The sequence below is a fragment of the Schistosoma mansoni genome, assembly GCF_000237925.1.
Source record: "Schistosoma mansoni, WGS project CABG00000000 data, supercontig 0037, strain Puerto Rico, whole genome shotgun sequence".
Lineage (NCBI taxonomy): Eukaryota > Metazoa > Platyhelminthes > Trematoda > Strigeidida > Schistosomatidae > Schistosoma > Schistosoma mansoni.
The window spans coordinates 272,858-295,036 of NW_017386026.1; the positions used below are offsets into that span (position 1 = coordinate 272,858).

General features: G+C 39.7%; 1 protein-coding gene across 1 annotated transcript in view; it reads right to left on the minus strand.

The window, feature by feature from the left end:
• Positions 1-22,179, minus strand: part of Smp_124530 (dihydropyridine-sensitive l-type calcium channel, putative) — a gene marked incomplete at its 5' end in the record, with an annotated part of 54,864 nt that overhangs the window by 29,460 nt on the left and 3,225 nt on the right. Inside the window, 3 exons of the mRNA XM_018790722.1 lie at positions 8,939-9,074; positions 13,079-13,138; positions 20,376-20,498. Of these exons, the coding sequence (XP_018645964.1) occupies positions 8,939-9,074; positions 13,079-13,138; positions 20,376-20,498 (319 nt within the window). The remainder of the gene's footprint in view (positions 1-8,938; positions 9,075-13,078; positions 13,139-20,375; positions 20,499-22,179) is intronic.

The following is a 22,179-nucleotide window of genomic DNA, read 5'->3' on the forward strand; positions in this document are numbered from 1 at the left end:
TATTTGTACAAAATCAAGCCAAATGTGGCTGTAAGCGTGGGAGACAATAATCAATAAACTGAGTATAGTTTAGGAACAGTAAATCGTATAATAATAATCAATAGGTCAAAATGAAGCTTGTAATAAGATGAATATAGATATAGATAATCTAGCTACTGAATAGTTATACAATAGGAATATACATAGAATAATAGTCCAATAATAGGTCCTAGGAGTTACCCGTACTTATGTCTTCGCTATTATATAACAAATAATAATAATAAAAATCATAATAACAAAAGAATGATAGAAAGCATAAATATTTCGATAATTTAGGTAAGTTAAAACACACCATCATCTTATTCCAATTGACTTTTGATAGCCACTGTACCGTAGATAGAACTAAAGTATCCAGGTTCATCTACCATTCCGTATTACATTTTCCTAACATGTCTCGAAATTGTCTTTTACACATAGCGGAGTTTAAAAGCATTAGAGCTTTCACTCTTATTTTTTGTAATAAAAAACGTTTGAAATACCCATAACACTTCCTTCATTAAGGAAGACACAGTAAACGATTTTATTAATAATAAATACAATGTTTACGAACGAAAAGTGTAATTCCTGTCATGTCTGAGATACCAATCAATTTCATTTGTCCGATTTGCCAACCGAAATTCCGGCTGTAAGTTTGCTACTTTGCATATTCCGTTCCGTCTGTAGTCTTTTGTTCCAAGCCTTAATAAAAGATACGCTCCGACCGACAAGATCAACTTTGAGCTGAGTCTAACGTAAGCTTGACTCTCATTGGTCATCTGTTACGTATGCTTCCTATCCCCAGTTCTCAGTTTATTGCGAAGAGACAGCATACAAGCACATTTGATTGTATTTCAACTAGCAAGAATCTATCTCAAGTACTCATTAGTTTATGTACATGAATTGTCTGACCTCAATACACCTCAACTATGAAATCATAAATTATATACAAACATACCGTAAGTAGAAGAGAACGAAGCCAACGGTAAATAATTAGTTGATGATGATCAGGGAATAATAAAGTCGTATAACTACAGTTAATAGGTCCAGTGGAAGTTTAGGATAAGGAGAATATAAAAATACAATTATTCACTTACCTGCTAACTATCGAATAAAGATACAAATAGTATTAATCCATAAATTGGTCCCGATAGTTACACTCTTTTCGATATTCACACAGCCACAGGAAATAAAACCTTGCAGTGGGGTCTACATTGCGATTCATCAGCTTGGTGGAATCGCCTTCACATGTAAACCCATTCAAAGAGACTTAAAACCCGTACACTTCCCTTCAAATGTCAGAAAGTGCTTCATTTAGTTTCAGTACATTACAATACCTTTCACTTTGTGACAGTGTGTTCACACATCTGGCACACTTTGGAGTCTTTCAACCAATAACTAGTGTCCATAAGGAACTAGACACAAAAAATTCAGTCAGCAAAATGTACATATCTTTATTCCAGTCACAAATAGCTGTAATCAATTTATTTTTGATGGATCAAGCTGTTGAATAAAATGCCAGCCATTTTACATATGAAACCGAGAACTGATCTGAATTAGAAAACCATAGAAAATCTGGAGGCGCTGAATGGGAGTTTCTTTTTAGTATGGAACCCCTCATCAGAGAGCATTTGCGTAATCCGCACTCAGGAATCATACCTAGGACTTCCGATCTAGAGCACGAACACTAACCTTTAGGCCACGGAGCCGCCATCCGATGATTATAGACATTAATACCGTCAGATACCGACTCAGTCGTCTAGAGGTTAAGCTTTCGCGTCCCGTACTTGGACAAAACCGACATCAAGAGCTTTCAGGTTTCAATGGTAGTCTAACTTAAATCGCTTCATGATTTTAACGAAACTCAACAATCTCCACAACACAATACTGTCTATTACTTTATATAGTCTTGCTCCCGAATACTTTAGGGCTTGTATTAGTTTTAAAAAACAACTAAATAGAAATAGAAAAACATAATTTGTACCCATACGTATTGTTAAATAGCTTCTACACCTGCCCTCGTCTTTGGTTTGTTTATATTTTTTAAACTTTAGCTGCACTACTTATAACATTTTGGTAACATGTGTTTGACAAATAACTTGATTTATTTACGTAGAATGTCCTCATGATTTAACAATCATATTTGTTTTTTCATTCTTGTTCCAGCTTTTAGATTGTTTTTATGTCTGTATTGCATTCCCTTCCCTTTTCCGTGTTCAATCACCCTTGCCTGTACTGCTTTTTGAAACTTTACTTTTAGCTCAGAACATGAACTGACTTTAGTCAAAGAGGCAATCAAAATCATAGATCATTGAACAGCTGCCAGTCATAGGTTGGCACTTAATCGCAGTGCAGATGGACCAGTACTCCCTCGGTTCTACGGCAGACCAAAGATACACAAACCAAACATCCCACTATGTCCAATTGTAGCACTACCAGGAACACCAACGTACAATTTATCAAAAGAAATCTCAAGAATACTGAAACATTTAGTAGATTCGTCGAACCACTCCATCAAATCAGCCACACAATTCTTGATCAGATTAAGAACATTCAAATCAACGACGACAAACTAATGATATCCTTCGATGTAACGGCACTATTCACTTTCATTGAACCAAACCTAGCAAAAGAAACTCTGTCCTTGCTTCTAACCAACGACGAAAACCTCGCGAAATACACGAAACTTCAAAGTCAAAGCCTACTGGAACTGATAGATCTATGTCTAACAACATATTTCCGATTCAATAACAAAATCTACAAACAAACAAAAGGGATGCCAATGGGATCACCATTATCAGGACTAATCGCAGAAGCAGTAATGCAACGACTAGAAACCATGATTCTACCGGTGGTCAAACCAAAAATTTGGATTCGGTATGTAGACGACACATTCGTCATCATCAAAAAGGAGGAACTAGAAAACACCTACAGGCAGATCAACGTCTTCAGCGACATCAAGTTCACAATGGAACAAGAATCGAACAACAAGATACCATTTTTAGATATATTAGTCACCAGAACGGACACAGGAAAACTAGAGATTCAAGTGCACAGGAAGCAGACCCACACCGATCAAATTCTCAACTACAATAGCAACAACCCAAGAACTCACAAAATCAACTGCGTACAAACCTTGTTCAAGAGGGCGAGGACACACTGCAACACAATCACAGCACGAAAAAATGAAGAAAAACACCTGAAAACCATTCTTCAAAAGAACGGTTATCCAATCAGTTCCATCAAAAAAATACAAGTCGCACACATTATCAGTAACGAAATCAAGTATAAAAATCAACAAAAGGATCACCCTACCATACATAAAAGGCATATCGGAAACAACAACAAGGCTGCAGAAAACCTTCGGAATAGGTGTAGCCCACAAACTAACAAAGTCCCTCCACAATCTTATGCAAACCAAAAGATAAAATAGCAAAAGAAGACAAAACAAACATCATCTACAAAATAAACTGTACCAACTGCGATAAACACTATATCGGACAAAGCAGACGCCCCCTGCATCTTCGCCTACATGAACATCAATTGGCAGTCAAACGCCACGACATTTCACTCATATTAATACACGTGGACAACTACGGACATACATTCGACTGGGAAAATGTACAGATTTTGGACAGAGGCAATTCCAAAAACACCAGAGAATTTTTAGAAGCGGCCCGAATAACTCAGTGGTAACGTCTCTGACTGTGAAGCAGAGTGACACGGGATCGAATCCGTCGGGGAGCACCAGATCCCTCAAGATAATAGGTACACCTTGCTGACAAGTGCCAAGTAGCACGAAACCCGTGTTCAGGGTTCCCTGTTAAACACCTCCAACCATGCCCCCAAATGCCCTGGTACGGCCGAGAGTAGGGAGAGGCCACCCTCCCTCTCCAAATGCTCTCACATGGCCACGCGTATATAGCCTCTGCCAGGGAAGTCCTACTCATTGCCTTCTCAGGGCGGGGGTGTTGTTTACCAAATTGAGAGGACGAAAAGAGAATGTTCGGCGCTTTAACCGGGTTGGTGGACACGGAGGGTCCACATAGGGGAGTTGGAAAACCCTGATCCCATACCAATGGTGCACATGGGCTCCAGAATCCTGACGGGACGAATGGCGTATGAACCTCTTGTTGGTCACCGGCTACCATGGGACTGCATCTCCTCACGATGCTCCACTGCCTTGTGGGTTAGACCTTGGGTCAAAGGCTCGGGATGTGGCCCCCCAAGAAAACTACCTGCTTCAGTCTGGTCACTCGGACAGTATCACAGCCCTCGTGCAAATAAATGAAAATGACGCTTTCCGCTCACAATGCTATTCTCGCTCCTACCAAAAGTCAGACAATTTACATTATTATTATTTACCACGTCGCTTACTCACTCCCTTTTATTCTTAATTTGTGTATCCTTCCTTTTCAACTTATGCAGCAGCTCGCCCATGGTGGAAACTCTGTTCTATCTAAACGATCTCCAGTTACTGTCTGGTCGAAAGTGAATGCTTCCACCGATTACGAATACTGAACCAGTTTTTCTGAAGCCACGTACGCTGTTCAAACTGGCTTCCTTCAACGTTCGCACACTAATGCAGATCAGACAACAGATGGGGCTGGCTCTGTCTTTAGAAAGTCTTAATGTTGATGTTTGCTGTCTATCCGAGACCCGTATTCAAGACTCTATTGAAGTAATACAGATTTGCTTTCCATCTGTCGCTTCGAAAAGCTTGTTTCACGTGCGCTTATCCGGGGACTCTGTGGCATCTTCGTCCGGTCTTGCTGGCGTTGGTGTTGCACTAAGCGCTAGAGCTGAGGCAACACTAATCGATTGGATCCCCATTAACAGTCGGTTATGTGCTGTTACATTAGAAAGTTCCATCAAAGTGAGAAGAAATCGGCGTGAGAAACGGTGTCTTTTCGTCATCTCCGCCTATGCCCCGACAGATTGCAGCCCGGATGCAATCAAGGATGAATTCTACCACCATTTAACTGTTCTTCTCCGGGAAGCGCGTTCGACAGATATTGTAGTATTAGCCGGAGACTTGAATGCACAGGTCGGGCGTCTAGGCACAGAAGAGAGTCGTCTAGGTGGCCGATGGGGACTTGTTGGTCGCAGGACAGATAACGGGGAGCGTCTACTGCGATTGTGCACAGACCACAACCTGTTTCTGGCTAGCACTAACTTCTGGTACAGTCATCGCCGATGTGCCACCTGGCATCCTCCCTCTGCATCTCAAGCCTGGACTCAGATTGATCACATCGCGATCAGCTACCGCTAGCGTGGTTGTGTACAAGACTGCCGCTCCTTTTGGAGTACCTATCTGGAGTCTGATCATGCCCTGGTCTGCGCCAATCTTACCTTACTTTTCAGTGGCCGAAGGATTGACCGCCATCAACGGATCGATGTTAGTAAACTGGCTGCAACTTCTGTTGCAAGTAAGTATCAAGCGGAGCTAGCTTCTAGGCTAGCTACCGCACCACCGAAAAGTATAGATGAGCATTGGTTGCAACTGCATGACGTCATGGAAATGGCGAGTAAAGTCGCTTGCGGCTTCGCGAAACGTCCCGCTTACAAGCACTGGGTTTCTTCTGGCTCCTTACAACTGATCGAAGCCCGTCGGTCTACTCCGGGTGGCCGTATGACCAAAATGAACGCTGTTACGCAACGAAATTGGGCAAAGCTTGCATAAGGACCGAGAACACTGGTGGTCGGAGCGTGCTAATGAGATGGAAGCGGCAGCTGCATCTGGTAACTGCCGTAAGCTCTTCCAACTCATCCGAGCCACTGGCAGCAAGAAGTCTGGTGTGAGTGAAACAATCTGTGAGGATGACGGGATGCCAATCATTAACATCTCTCGACGTCTTGGACGATGGGTAGAATTTTTCGAAGGGCAGTTCAACTGGCCTGCTGCTCCGGCAACATCGACCAGTTTGTCCTGCCCCCTATGGCCGGTGACGACTGATCCACCAAACGAGGCGGAAGTCCGCGAGGAACTCCAACTCCTGAAGCGCCACAAATCACCGGGCCCAGATGACTTACCTACAGCTCTTTTTAAAGATGGTGGTGACTTTCTGACTAAAGAATTGACTGTGTTGTTTGCAAAGGTTTGGGAGTCAGAAAGCGTTCCAACATCATGGAATGAGTCGGTAGTCGTCCCTATCTTTAAAAAGGGTTCACGTTTTTCCTGTAATAACTATCGGGGGATAAGTCTACTTCCGATTGCCTCCAAACTATTGGCTTCTGTCATTCTTCGTAGGTTGTTTAATACCCGAGAAAGACTGACTTGCGAGGAGCAGGATAGTTTCCGTTTTGGTCGAGGATGCATTGATCATATCTTCACCCTCCGCCAATTGTTACAACACCGTCATACTTATCGCAGGCCAACAATCGTAGTGTTTCTTGATATCAGGGCTACCTTCGATTCGTTGGACAGGACTGTTCTCTGGGATTGTCTATTGAAGAATGGTGTGCCTGAGAAGTTTATTAACATCTTAAAGGCCCTGCACACGAACACCTGAAGCAGAGTGAGGGCATACAACCACCTTTCTCCATTGTTCCATTCAAGCAGCGGGGTCAGGCAGGGTTGCACAATCTCACCATTCCTCCTCAACTTTGCCATCGATGACATTCTGGAAACAGCTCTGATGGATGTAAGTAATCGCGGTGTGGATCTGCTGCCTGGAGAACGACTTCTAAACCTCGAGTATGCGGATGATATTGTCTTACTGTGCGGTAATGCCCAAGCCATGCAATCCGCACTTAATCAGTTGTCAATCAGTGTCCGCAGGTACGGCATGTGCTTTGCACCCTCCAAGTGCAAAGTACTCCTACCAGACTGGCAGGATTCTATTCCTGTACTCACCCTAGATGGTGAGCAGATTGAAGTAGTTGAGACGTTCGTGTATCTAGGTAGCTACATAAGTGCTGGTGGTGGAGTGAGTGATGAGATCGATGTACGTATAATGAAAACCAGAGCGGCTTATGCCAATCTGGGCCATCTTTGGCGCCTTCGTGATGTTAGTCTGGCTGTAAACGGTCGGATCTACAACGCGTCGGTGAGAGCAGTTTTGCTCTATGCTTGTGAAACCTGGCCTCTCCGCGTTGAGGATGTTAGACGTCTCTCTGTGTTCGATCATCGTTGACTCCGAAGGATTGCTGACATCCAGTGGCAACACCATGTTAGTAATGCAGAGGTTCGGTAACGTGTGTTCGGGCGCAGAGACAACAATCCAATTGGTCTCACCATCTTGAAACACCGACTTCCGTGGCTTGGACATGTTCTACGAATGTCGTCCCAGAGAATTCCACGTCGTGCATTACTTGCCGACTCTGGGACTGGTTGGAAAAAGCGGAGAGGTGGTCAGTGTATGACATGGTGTTGTGGCATGAGAGAAAGTTGCAAAGGGTTAGCTTCTGTTGGTCCTTCACGACTCCCTGGCTGGGGTCCGAGAGATGGTGCAACACAGTGGCTAGAGACGTTATCAGATATGGCTCAGAATAGAAGCCAGTGACGAGCCTGCTGCAACCTTCTTTTACTTTCTTCATAAAGAGTGGTCATAACTTTCTTAACTGAGAGAGTTCTTCTGGTTGTACATTTCAGTCCCCCTCATCTTTTCATCCTTTCTCTCCCTTGTAGTATCAGTTTATATGTTAAGCCCATATACTTTATCCTAGCTACTGGCCAAGCCAATTCGCCTGTCATGAGTCATATTTTGATCTTGTTCATTGTTCGCTTATTAACCTTGGCTATACTTTTACATGAGCATATATGTGTACACTCCGTATCTTATTCATCATATGTCTGTCACTCATTTTTGTCCGACTATAAATGTTGATTAACGCTTGCTTAAATCGAGTTGGCTTCCCAGCCATCTCCAATACGCATTATCTTTCGCTTCGCTCTCGAGTTGGCTTCCCAGCCATCTCCACTGCATGTCATTTCCACCTCGTTCGATTCCTTCGCTTATTCACCTGTTCACTCGCTCGTTATTATTCGCTCAGGTGTTGTTAACTTTCTGACCTGAGTTATTCGACAATAAACTGTAGTTGCTGCTATCCTTTGTCTTCTGATTTTACGCGCCGTTAAGATTAGAATTATATCGGTTATCGAAACGAACGATTAACGAATCGTGGCACTACACCCTATTTTCATTATTTTGTGTGGCGCATATGTATCTGGTGCCCTTTGTACCAATATATATGTGTTTAAATAAATAAAATAAATAAAAAATGGCACTCAGGTCAATCAGCAATAAAAAAACACATTGAAATCAATCCAATCTATCAACCAATCAAGAAAATTATGCAGAAACATAGGAGCAAAAATCAAACCAATAGGAGATATAACCAAAACAAAGGAATAAACAATGACAGATCTAAGGTCAATAAGAACCAATCAACATCGAGGTGCACAGGATAAGCTGTGAATCACATGTGGAGAAATTTGAACACTTCACTTCTACCCGAAGTTTGTGCTGATGATGTCGTTCAGAAGGACGATGAAAGCTCCACGACCAAACCATCCAGCTCAGAGAACAAACCCACGTCAAAATTAATTTAATGTCCCTAGAATATTCTTACATTAGTCTACTTTCAGTAAACTATAATAATTATCTTATATCATCACGGGTTGGTAACTTTTTCACTCCTCACCTGGTTGACTCGTTTGATTAAGAATGTGCTTTTATTGTTCTCCGCTTGAAATATTACATACTAGTATGAAATCCTCGGAAATGAGCACCCAAAATGCTGCAAGGGATCGAACTTAGAATAATCAGGGGGTTGAACCAAAAGATTAGAATCCTATAGTCTACACCTATAACTTCAGTCGTGTCGCGAAACGACTTGTTAAACATTCAACTGCTATCTGTCACCCTTAAAATAACATACAAGTTAAATTGACGTGAGAGAAAATGCTACGAATACTTACCCCCATTATATACTTCTACCGGTAAATGAACACCTGATTTATTTGGCATAATTTTGAAATGATAACCAGGCGCATCAACCAGCCGTTTATCACCAAGTTTTAGCTCACGTAGATCGTTATACTTTATGATGTCTGGCTAATGAATTGAAAAATTGTGTATGGAAGAGATGAAGAGAAAGAGAGATGAAATCTTTACCTAAGCACAAAGAAATTAAGAGATGGTGTATGACATATTATTGTCATGCTGAACTATAAGGATGAGTTTAAGAGACACTGGAAATGGAATTGACAGTTTTTGACAGTAATCAGCCGTTTGGAGAATAGTAGTTACGAGTGATTGCTCTATTATCATTGGACTAGGATTTGGGCTCGGGATTATTATGCTTAGTTTAAGATTTATGGCTCAGGATTTAGGTTAGGCATCATAGCTAGTCTCTAAGTAACCTAATCCCCAATCTAACACCAACCCTGTATCCTATATTCTTCATCCTAATTCAAACCTTACTATAATTTCCTAAACTGTAAATCTTAATCCTAAATCCTTGTCCGAACAAGTCAATACATTTTGTAGATGCCTTAATCTGACTCCATTTAGATCATATAAATGGTTGATTATTGTCAAAATATACATCCTGTCTATCCTCGTATGTAATACATGACAATCCACGTTGATGGATAACGAAGTTAAGTCAAATACGAGAATGGATCTCGAATACATATATTTTGTACATTCATTGATCTGGACAGGAAATAAGAGTGATGAAGGGAATAGAAGAGAGAGAAGCCGAAATGACACGCATTGGAGATGGCCGGTAAGCCAACACGCTTTTATCAAGCGTTAATCAATATTTTTAGTCAGATAAAAATAAATTACAGACAAGTGATGAATAAGATAAAAAGCGTGACACATACGCTCACATAAAAAACAGTCAAGGTTGATAAGTGAATAATTAACAAGGTCAAAACGTGACTCACGATGGGTAGGTAAATTGGCTTGTCCTGAAGCTAGAATAAGGTATATAGGCTTAACACATATTAATCGACACTACAACATCTTAAGAAGTTTAAGATATTTTCCTCTGTGAGATTATTCGGAACACAACCGATGGGCAGCAACCGGAAAGTGAGGTTATTTATATTGCAATTGATAGTCAGCACTCCTTCTTGATATTTGAAACGAAACTTCCAATTGACCTGTTTGTTCATGATTCTCTCACCCTTACAGCTCGGCTTCGCCTGTTTTATTTATCTACTTGCCTTTTTAGTCTTAGAACTCTGTTAACTTTCATATCCCTAAATGAACCGTTATTATAAGCCAACAATGAAGTTGGTTATCGTTTTTTGAAGACTCCAGGGTCAGGGTCGGTGGTAGTGGTGCGAAAGGATTCACCCTTTGTCTTCCTCTAGGTTTTGATTTTTGGTATTCCTTCATATATAACTTTCCGTCCTATCTTTTAGAACCATAGTCTCAGGGTTTAGTCTTTTTCTTTATGATTGTCACTAAATTGTTTCAATGGTTATTCTATTCATCTTGTTAATTTTGTCCTGTCGAGCTAGTATGAGAATGGTAACTTGGGCCAAAGCACACATTCGTATTAGGCCCCATGTCAACCATAACTGACTAATTAAAGCACTCAAAATAAAGTGATTTAATGATCCAATCAGAAGCAACCAAGTGAGATTACTTGATGAAAGTTAGAAATATCCTTAAGGACAAATGCATACCATTGGCTAAGAAATGGATTGATTTCCTAAGGGTTATATATATGTTCAAAAATGAACAATATTTGAGCGAACAATTGTTTTCAATAACTTCATCATCAGGCTCTACAGTGATAAGTCCATAATTATTGTGATATTTTACAAAGGCCAAAATGAGGCATATATCAATTAATTTGACAACGTTATATGTTAAAAATGGTGAACGTTTGCATCTGTTACGACATATATGCTTCAAAAATGTGTTATTTGAAAATTAATGTTCATTTTTAAACTTATTTTATCTACACATCTTACCAGTCATTACTATTATTATTATTATTATTATCACACTTGCTAACCTTTTAGACAAATTTATTCAGCATCCACCCCTATCTACTATATCTGACCTAATTCATATCATTCTACATATTATGTAATTTCTGATTTGTAATCCCATTTTTCTATCTCTCACCCCCATGTCAACTATATATTCCGATCATTTATCTTACGATTTTATTTCACTTATAAACTGATTCAAGTTAACACTACATATTAGTCATCCCAACATTAACAATTCGATTCTCTTAAATGATGTACTCTGCCCTAAACTTGGCCAATTTTTTTATGGATTATTAATTTATAATTGTAGAACCTGATGAGAGATTATTGAAAAGAATATTCTTCGTTCATATAATTGCATTTAATAAAGGTCGAAATGATTTGTACTCAAGTGTCCAGTCACAATCAATATAATAGTAATTTAGGAAAAATGAAAATGCGAAAAAAATTGTGTGAATAAAATTCATAGTAGGAGAATTTCATCTTGTTAATTGAGATAATAAAGATAAATAGTAATAGTAATAAGATTGTTGTGTGAATATAATATGTAATAAAAGAGGGTGTTGTCAAGGTAATTAAGATGAACGAATTGGGAATGATGGATGTGAAGATTAAGATAGAGGTTATCAACAAAAAAAAGAAAGAAAAAAAGGTGGAGGTTTATAATATTTAGTTTAGGAATCCGGTGATCCAGTCGTAGGCCAAGGTAAACATAGTGGCTGGATACACCTTTCCTAAATGCATAAGTTTGGTTTTTAGGCGTTGATCCAGATGGCTTCGGCTGTGTAAAGTAATCGTAATCTAGCTCTTTGAGGTAGAGTTTTCGGAACTTGATGTAAAACAGAGAAGGCTTCCTCTATTTTGATATGATGTTCACTGTCTACTAAGTGAGAAAGGATGACGTTGTTAATGGATTTAGTGACTCCTTTTCCCAACCATGCTGGTACATGTTCACGAATACGCAAGGATAAAGCCCTCTGAGTACGGCCTATGTAACTAGCTCCACAGGAGCAGTTGAATTGGTATACACACATGGAAGAGCCCATCTTTGGTAACTTATCCTTGATTAATTGTGTAAGTACTGGTTTAGTTGAGAAAGTGATGTGTAGCTTGGCGGCGTAAAACGTTCTTTCAACCGATCGTTTCAGTCGGCGTGTTAGAATATCATCCGCTATGTCACCTTTGAAGTCCAGTTTCAGATACAACGTTTTTTTTACTCACTGTGTCACAATTTCTTCTTTTTTTAACAGTATTTTCTACTAGGTATTTTTTTAACGAACTTATCTGGGTAGCCATTATTTCGCAATGCATTTTTTAGTATATCTATTTCACTCTCAACAGTGTCCTCAGAACATAATAGCTTGATTATGTGGCTGAGACATTTAACCAAATTTATTTTATATTAGATAACCCAATAGGCTTTCCTTTTCGCTCTTGTGTTATTGCTTAAGTAGTTAGTCGGGGGTCAGCGCATAGCACGTTGTGTATCAGCACTAGGTCTAGGATACCGCGCATAATAATGTAAAGTCTATCTCATCCTGTATCACCTTTACTCACTGATCTGTATTGTTTTGAAACTAGTTCTGTCACAATACTAGTCATAAGATTTTTGATGAATTTCAGATTTCGCAAGTTATGAATGACATCAAACTTACAAGTGCTTCTGTTGAAATGCCAAAAAAAAAAATACCTCAGGTGGACCTTTTGTGTCACATTGTGTTTTTTACTGACTGAATAGTTGAATCGCAATGCTTTTGTTTCCATTCTGGCCATCATCACGAGTTGCAACAAAATCAATTTCGCCATTTCAGCATATTAATTTAATGTTTTTCATTTGCTGTATTTTGAAGACTACTACAAAAGCCTTTTGATTTTACTCGTTATACGGTAATTAATCATGGCATCCAAGGAGCACTATTTGTTCTATGTAGTACTTGTCAGATGAATTTACCCCATCCCAATGTTGATTTTTACACAGTGAGCTACTGCGTCCAGATATGCATTAGCTAATATTGACTGATCGGCAATGAGAACCCTTACGAATAAAAGCTTTGACTATTTAGAAAAAAAATGTACAAAAAGTCATTTTTTGTCATTTACCTTTAATTTGGGATTCCAAGAGTATTTGGAAACTTCTTCTTCCGTCCAAGAGACAAGCGTCTAATAATTTAGAATAGTAAAATATATAAAGGAATATAAAGATACGTTCTCTTTTTCCAGGTTAACTATTTCAAAGGGAAATTAGGTAGACAGACATAAAAATATAATTGCCTGAGAAAACCTGGAAGTATCGGGTTCGACCTCTGATGGTTTGTGGATGCGTAGTGTTGAATAGCTCCACATTAGGACGAAGCAGTTGTCCAGTTCCAGCGGTATTCCAAATAAGATAGGTCTGTAATAAATATGACCTTACCGGAAGATAGTCCAAATCACAGAATGAAATTAGCTAGGCGGTTATTGAGATCTATGGAATACTAGGCAACTTCTTCATAGTAGCACATAACTAGACAGTGGAAGTCCTCACCCAGATCTGACAAGTAAATGAAACTATTGACACATACGTCATGGTTAATATTTTTCTTTTAAGCCACAGAGTTGATATCCAATAGTTCATATTTCGAACTTTAATCATACTAGTAGAAATCACTTGCTTGTGGATAGCTAATGTGCATAAAAATTCCTCAAGTTTTAGTAAGAAGCTATTGTCCGTGTAGTTTGATCGAATTATGAGTAAGATGAGACTAACCAATATCAATGAATTGTGATCTTTTAAATATAGAGAATCGACTAGTTAGAAATTTAGACCACTGGGTCTTGACCACGTAACCTAAAGGCAAAGATTCTCTTCAAAGGCTGGAAGAAGCCAGCTTTAGTTTTTGGTTTGATAGTGGGTGAGTACTTCAAAGAAGTCCCATATTACAATAAAACCATTGTTTAATGTTTCTTAGTTTTCAATTGTCTAGATAAAATTATTCTTTGACTAAGACCATATTCAAACTGAAGAATCTTCATAAACCTCCCAATCAAAAGTGTTTTGAAGATAATTTATATGAAATCTTTAACTTCTAGATTACATTAGGGGTTAGCTGTTTGTGATAGGAAAGTAAATCTTAAGATTCCACCTCTCAAGGTTTCGTAAATACCCTCCATTTAATTGCGTCATAAACTACCTGTTTAGGGTTCATGAGATTATCGTAATTAATGATTAGAGGTGTTGAGTAAAAATGACTCAGGATCGGTCACAATTCTAGATACTCATTCACCCCCTTCCTTCCTTTCCATCTTTGATTTCCACATTATTATATATTTCGGTGGGACTATAATTTATGGATAAACTTTAAGCAATGCTACATAGATCTTGAGAATTCCACCTACTTGAGGGAGTTAGATGAGGGCTACAAATTAGTGTGAGGAATCAGGATTAGGATTTACAGCTAGACATTAAGGTTAAGTGTTAGATTTAGGGTTTTATCACGAAGTGACAACAGCTATAATGCAAAAATGCTATTTAGCCATATGGATGAATGAAGTTTGCGCCAAAATTCACGATCACTTATCTTAAATCTGATTGCTATTGATAATTTTAAGAATCTGGCATTTGTATTGATAATTTCATCACGCTGTGATGATATCATGTGACATCCTGAACCGATACATATATATGTGCCCCCGAATGCCCTGGTACGGCCGAGAGTAGGGAGAGGCCACCCTCCCTCTCCAAATGCTCTCACATGGCCACGCGTATATAGCCTCTGCCAGGGAAGTCCTACTCATTGCCTTCTCAGGGCGGGGGTGTTGTTTACCAAATTGAGAGGACGAAAAGAGAATGTTCGGCGCTTTAACCGGGTTGGTGGACACGGAGGGTCCACATAGGGGAGTTGGAAAACCCTGATCCCATACCAATGGTGCACATGGGCTCCAGAATCCTGACGGGACGAATGGCGTATGAACCTCTTGTTGGTCACCGGCTACCATGGGACTGCATCTCCTCACGATGCTCCACTGCCTTGTGGGTTAGACCTTGGGTCAAAGGCTCGGGATATGGCCCCCCAAGAAAACTACCTGCTTCAGTCTGGTCACTCGGACAGTATCACAGCCCTCGTGCAAATAAATGAAAATGACGCTTTCCGCTCACAATGCTATTCTCGCTCCTACCAAAAGTCAGACAATTTACATTATTATTATTTACCACGTCGCTTACTCACTCCCTTTTATTCTTAATTTGTGTATCCTTCCTTTTCAACTTATGCAGCAGCTCGCCCATGGTGGAAACTCTGTTCTATCTAAACGATCTCCAGTTACTGTCTGGTCGAAAGTGGATGCTTCCACCGATTACGAATACTGAACCAGTTTTTCTGAAGCCACGTACGCTGTTCAAACTGGCTTCCTTCAACGTTCGCACACTAATGCAGATCAGACAACAGATGGGGCTGGCTCTGTCTTTAGAAAGTCTTAATGTTGATGTTTGCTGTCTATCCGAGACCCGTATTCAAGACTCTATTGAAGTAATACAGATTTGCTTTCCATCTGTCGCTTCGAAAAGCTTGTTTCACGTGCGCTTATCCGGGGACTCTGTGGCATCTTCGTCCGGTCTTGCTGGCGTTGGTGTTGCACTAAGCGCTAGAGCTGAGGCAACACTAATCGATTGGATCCCCATTAACAGTCGGTTATGTGCTGTTACATTAGAAAGTTCCATCAAAGTGAGAAGAAATCGGCGTGAGAAACGGTGTCTTTTCGTCATCTCCGCCTATGCCCCGACAGATTGCAGCCCGGATGCAATCAAGGATGAATTCTACCACCATTTAACTGTTCTTCTCCGGGAAGCGCGTTCGACAGATATTGTAGTATTAGCCGGAGACTTGAATGCACAGGTCGGGCGTCTAGGCACAGAAGAGAGTCGTCTAGGTGGCCGATGGGGACTTGTTGGTCGCAGGACAGATAACGGGGAGCGTCTACTGCGATTGTGCACAGACCACAACCTGTTTCTGGCTAGCACTAACTTCTGGTACAGTCATCGCCGATGTGCCACCTGGCATCCTCCCTCTGCATCTCAAGCCTGGACTCAGATTGATCACATCGCGATCAGCTACCGCTAGCGTGGTTGTGTACAAGACTGCCGCTCCTTTTGGAGTACCTATCTGGAGTCTGATCATGCCCTGGTCTGCGCCAATCTTACCTTACTTTTCAGTGGCCGAAGGATTGACCGCCATCAACGGATCGATGTTAGTAAACTGGCTGCAACTTCTGTTGCAAGTAAGTATCAAGCGGAGCTAGCTTCTAGGCTAGCTACCGCACCACCGAAAAGTATAGATGAGCATTGGTTGCAACTGCATGACGTCATGGAAATGGCGAGTAAAGTCGCTTGCGGCTTCGCGAAACGTCCCGCTTACAAGCACTGGGTTTCTTCTGGCTCCTTACAACTGATCGAAGCCCGTCGGTCTACTCCGGGTGGCCGTATGACCAAAATGAACGCTGTTACGCAACGAAATTGGGCAAAGCTTGCATAAGGACCGAGAACACTGGTGGTCGGAGCGTGCTAATGAGATGGAAGCGGCAGCTGCATCTGGTAACTGCCGTAAGCTCTTCCAACTCATCCGAGCCACTGGCAGCAAGAAGTCTGGTGTGAGTGAAACAATCTGTGAGGATGACGGGATGCCAATCATTAACATCTCTCGACGTCTTGGACGATGGGTAGAATTTTTCGAAGGGCAGTTCAACTGGCCTGCTGCTCCGGCAACATCGACCAGTTTGTCCTGCCCCCTATGGCCGGTGACGACTGATCCACCAAACGAGGCGGAAGTCCGCGAGGAACTCCAACTCCTGAAGCGCCACAAATCACCGGGCCCAGATGACTTACCTACAGCTCTTTTTAAAGATGGTGGTGACTTTCTGACTAAAGAATTGACTGTGTTGTTTGCAAAGGTTTGGGAGTCAGAAAGCGTTCCAACATCATGGAATGAGTCGGTAGTCGTCCCTATCTTTAAAAAGGGTTCACGTTTTTCCTGTAATAACTATCGGGGGATAAGTCTACTTCCGATTGCCTCCAAACTATTGGCTTCTGTCATTCTTCGTAGGTTGTTTAATACCCGAGAAAGACTGACTTGCGAGGAGCAGGATAGTTTCCGTTCTGGTCGAGGATGCATTGATCATATCTTCACCCTCCGCCAATTGTTACAACACCGTCATACTTATCGCAGGCCAACAATCGTAGTGTTTCTTGATATCAGGGCTACCTTCGATTCGTTGGACAGGACTGTTCTCTGGGATTGTCTATTGAAGAACGGTGTGCCTGAGAAGTTTATTAACATCTTAAAGGCCCTGCACACGAACACCTGAAGCAGAGTGAGGGCATACAACCACCTTTCTCCATTGTTCCATTCAAGCAGCGGGGTCAGGCAGGGTTGCACAATCTCACCATTCCTCCTCAACTTTGCCATCGATGACATTCTGGAAACAGCTCTGATGGATGTAAGTAATCGCGGTGTGGATCTGCTGCCTGGAGAACGACTTCTAAACCTCGAGTATGCGGATGATATTGTCTTACTGTGCGGTAATGCCCAAGCCATGCAATCCGCACTTAATCAGTTGTCAATCAGTGTCCGCAGGTACGGCATGTGCTTTGCACCCTCCAAGTGCAAAGTACTCCTACCAGACTGGCAGGATTCTATTCCTGTACTCACCCTAGATGGTGAGCAGATTGAAGTAGTTGGGAAGTTCGTGTATCTAGGTAGCTACATAAGTGCTGGTGGTGGAGTGAGTGATGAGATCGATGTACGTATAATGAAAACCAGAGCGGCTTATGCCAATCTGGGCCATCTTTGGCGCCTTCGTGATGTTAGTCTGGCTGTAAACGGTCGGATCTACAACGCGTCGGTGAGAGCAGTTTTGCTCTATGCTTGTGAAACCTGGCCTCTCCGCGTTGAGGATGTTAGACGTCTCTCTGTGTTCGATCATCGTTGACTCCGAAGGATTGCTGACATCCAGTGGCAACACCATGTTAGTAATGCAGAGGTTCGGTAACGTGTGTTCGGGCGCAGAGACAACAATCCAATTGGTCTCACCATCTTGAAACACCGACTTCCGTGGCTTGGACATGTTCTACGAATGTCGTCCCAGAGAATTCCACGTCGTGCATTACTTGCCGACTCTGGGACTGGTTGGAAAAAGCGGAGAGGTGGTCAGTGTATGACATGGTGTTGTGGCATGAGAGAAAGTTGCAAAGGGTTAGCTTCTGTTGGTCCTTCACGACTCCCTGGCTGGGGTCCGAGAGATGGTGCAACACAGTGGCTAGAGACGTTATCAGATATGGCTCAGAATAGAAGCCAGTGACGAGCCTGCTGCAACCTTCTTTTACTTTCTTCATAAAGAGTGGTCATAACTTTCTTAACTGAGAGAGTTCTTCTGGTTGTAGATTTAAGTTTCCCTCATCATTAATGTTATTTTTTTATATATGCATCTTACTCCTTTTCTCTTCCTATTCTCATTGTTTTGTGTGGCGCATATATATCTGGTGCCCCCTTGCATCAATATTTATGTGTTTAAATAAATAAATAAACACATATATGTCAGCTTCCGCGTGGTTTGGTATTAACTGGTTGATATGAAACTAGAGTGGACTATTTCTGGTCAAATCTGAGATCCAGAGTACTTATATATCCATCAGCTACCCTTGTAATCCATTGTGTCCATTAGAAACATGTCTCAATATAATAGAATTGGTAAATTTTTGCCATCTTTCCAGTTCTGAAACTTCTTTTTCTTACCAGCAATATAGACTGAAATAAAAGCTATCGGAAATGTGAAAATTTACAAATGAAAATTGATAAAGAAATCTCCACAAAAGCAAATGGCGAAATAATATCAGTTTTTATTTATTTCACAATGCATACAGATACAATTCAGTCAAACTGATGAAAGAAATTCAACACACATCAATATTTGCCCCCAATAATATTAGGTAATTTTTATTCTACATGAATAGGAATACACCACTGCACTTCTTTTCAATCCCACTTTCAAGGTCACTCCCTTAAAACGATCAATGAACAGAAGTGAATAGGTAAAATAAGTGGATAAACAGATAAATGCAAAAACCCTACAAGATGGGTCGATTCCTATTTTCCTTGTATAACTAAGAAGAAAACACAAATAACGAATGAATACATTAATAACTGTAGGTGGTTTCCCTTTTGTGAATGTCATCTGTGTTAAGTTTTGACATTGAAATCTATTTTGGAAAAATAGATATAAGGGTGCAATGATAGATAAAGTCTGGTCCATACAAATAATGTATGTTTATTTTATTAAATCGTACCTACTACTCTGCCCCGACCATAAATTGGAGAACTAGGAATTTCTAATTAATTTCTAAAATGACCAGTCACTCAGTGGTTACCAGTAATATCATAGTTTCCCAGTTCTTAATACTGATAGACTAATATTGACAAAGTTCCAATGTGGTTTTTTACTAGCCACAGTGACTATGATGTACATTTCGTTCTACTTCAGTTTCATTAACTCGATGTGTTATTATTTCTGTGATGATTGAAACTCGAACTCAGTGCCTTTTGCTTTGAACACCAAAGCATTATTCACCGAGCTACTGAGTTCAGACGACTACTGGCTTTTGCAATAAGTAAGAATTTTATTCGTTTAGGTTTGGATTTCTTCGATATAGATAGTGACAGCTTCAGTTTGTTTGGTTCCTGTCATTGACCATTGTATCTTACTGCTCATATTGAAGTTGTTTAGCGTTGTTTAATATTGCAAAACCCACCAGGCAAATGAAAATATGCTAATCATTGGATTTATAGTAAAACAATAATATTTATTACAGTTCTAAAGGTAGAAAGTGTAGTACAGAGGTGAAAATCTCACTGATTTATCAACTCCGACTAGACTTTTTTAATTCACTGTATCCAAATATCTATCTATCTATCCAACAATCATTCACTCTAGAACATTTCCATCAGAATCACTAATGCGAACTATTTTATTTATTTTCAATTAATATGAAACTTTCTTGATCAAAATTAGTCATTTTTGAGCCGTAATTTAAAGTGTGTGGGAGCAAAATACCGATTTCTTATTTATTCACTAACACTTTGCTAATGAGAAAGCTATGGTATAAAAAGCACTTTCAAATACAATAAAATTTAGAAATATTGCACACTTTATACATCATTCTGAGTGATATTTATTTTGCAATAATTTAACTCAAACCTTTTTTTGATCAAAGATTGCCATTGTGAAAATTATATCACTGACCTACAAATTCGCTTTGTTTGACCGTATAGTAAAAAGGTATTTTAGACCTTTAAATTGAAGCAAACTGAGAATATAAACTTAAAATAGATAACGAAATATAATAATTAAGGACATCTGTGACAAAGCCAACCTTCAAAGAGTTTTCCATTGCTTTAATAATACGTCCAATTCTTTCCGCATAGTTGACCACTTCTGAAGAGAGATTGAATTGTTCTAAGCTTATTGAATGACGTGTTAGTTCCAATTTATATACCTAGACAAAGCATAATAAACAATATAATGCGTGTTTTGTTTCCCATGTTTCTAGCCATTAATGTGATATGATGGACAGATTCAATTTAAAAACGATGCATAGCTGAACAACTTTATATTTTAATTTCTTTATCGTAATTGATAAACACATTGAACATCTCATCATATAACTGTTTAATACTACTGATAGAACAGTATTTTTCATGAAAACATAGCAGTTTTGAAAATCTATACCTAACTTGATCGTATCATTGGTGTTACGTGGTTACAGGTAGTTAACGAGAGGTTCTGAATGTAAATTTCCTACTAGTTGACGATCGTCAGCAACGTGTACATGAAATGTCATGGGAGCTGATGCTCTGTGTGAGTTCGAACCCGTACCACACAGCTTTACAGTCCAATACGTCACCACTCAGCTGTTCAAGACGTTGATGACCTTATGTAGGACTGAAAAATCTGAAATTTATTGATTATTTGGTTGTGACTAATGTTATTTTTGTCTGGTCCTTTAGTAGTAGTTGAATTCCTTCCATTTCAAATTTCATCAGTAGTTAACTGTTACAGTGACTTTGCAGCTACGATTTAGTCACAAGAGGTTTTATAGTATGTTTAAAAGTCCAAAACTAGCTACTATGAAACAGGTATCTATAAATATTGTATATGAAATTTTTAGAGACTAATAAGCTCTTCGAGGAAATTCATGCTAAATAAACAGTTAATGCAATTGAAAATAGTATTATTGATTTTCCACTACGGAGATACTTCGGTTTTATTTGAAACTGAAAAGAACTACTGGATGAAGGTTTACTCCAGATTTGAAAAGCTGACATCATCAATGTCAATGAGTTCCACTTTCTAACAAAAATTTAAACACTTACTTGGAGAACAGAACAAATCGATAGTCTTATTTTAAAAATTATGACTTTTACAGCATGGAATTTATGAATTCAGTATAAATCAGTCTATACAATATAGAGCCAAACTTTTGTAGAATAACTTTAAACACATTGAAGCGATAACATTATATTTTGATAAGGTATGAAGCATGTAATCATAGGTGAGGTCAAATTAACGTACTAGAACTTCATGTCAACTGATAGATATATATTGGTCTATTAGTTTAAATAATACTTTTAATCTAGAAGAGGAAATATACTAACAATAAAAAAATCACTCAGCAAAATTTTTTCACGCTAACTGATGTCAGGGGCATCGTACCAGTTAAAATGATACATTCTCCTATGAGCCTATAAATGTTCGTCGTACTAATTCGTTGAAACATCTGTTACTCATTACTGATCACTACTTACACTTGTATACGACATTTTTGGAAATAGAAGTAGGTTAAAATAAGCTAAAGGCGGGTAAATTAGGACAAGGTACTCATTTCTTAATTCACTGACTACTGATCTTGACCACGTTTGATCATGCGAAATTCCCGAATGAGACGTCTAGAAAAATAAAGAGAATGATCGCATTTGGATAGATACATTAATTCACTACCTAAATCGTAAGATTGATATCATTCCAATCTTTCGTGACTCGGTTAAGGCTACTCATTTTCCACTAACTGTAGTTGCCACAAAATTTCCCTTTGTTTTTGACATTTTACATCTTCAGAGGGGATTTTGCGGAGAATTTAGTATTTTCACAGTTGAAATCATGAGTCAATTGAAGCTAGA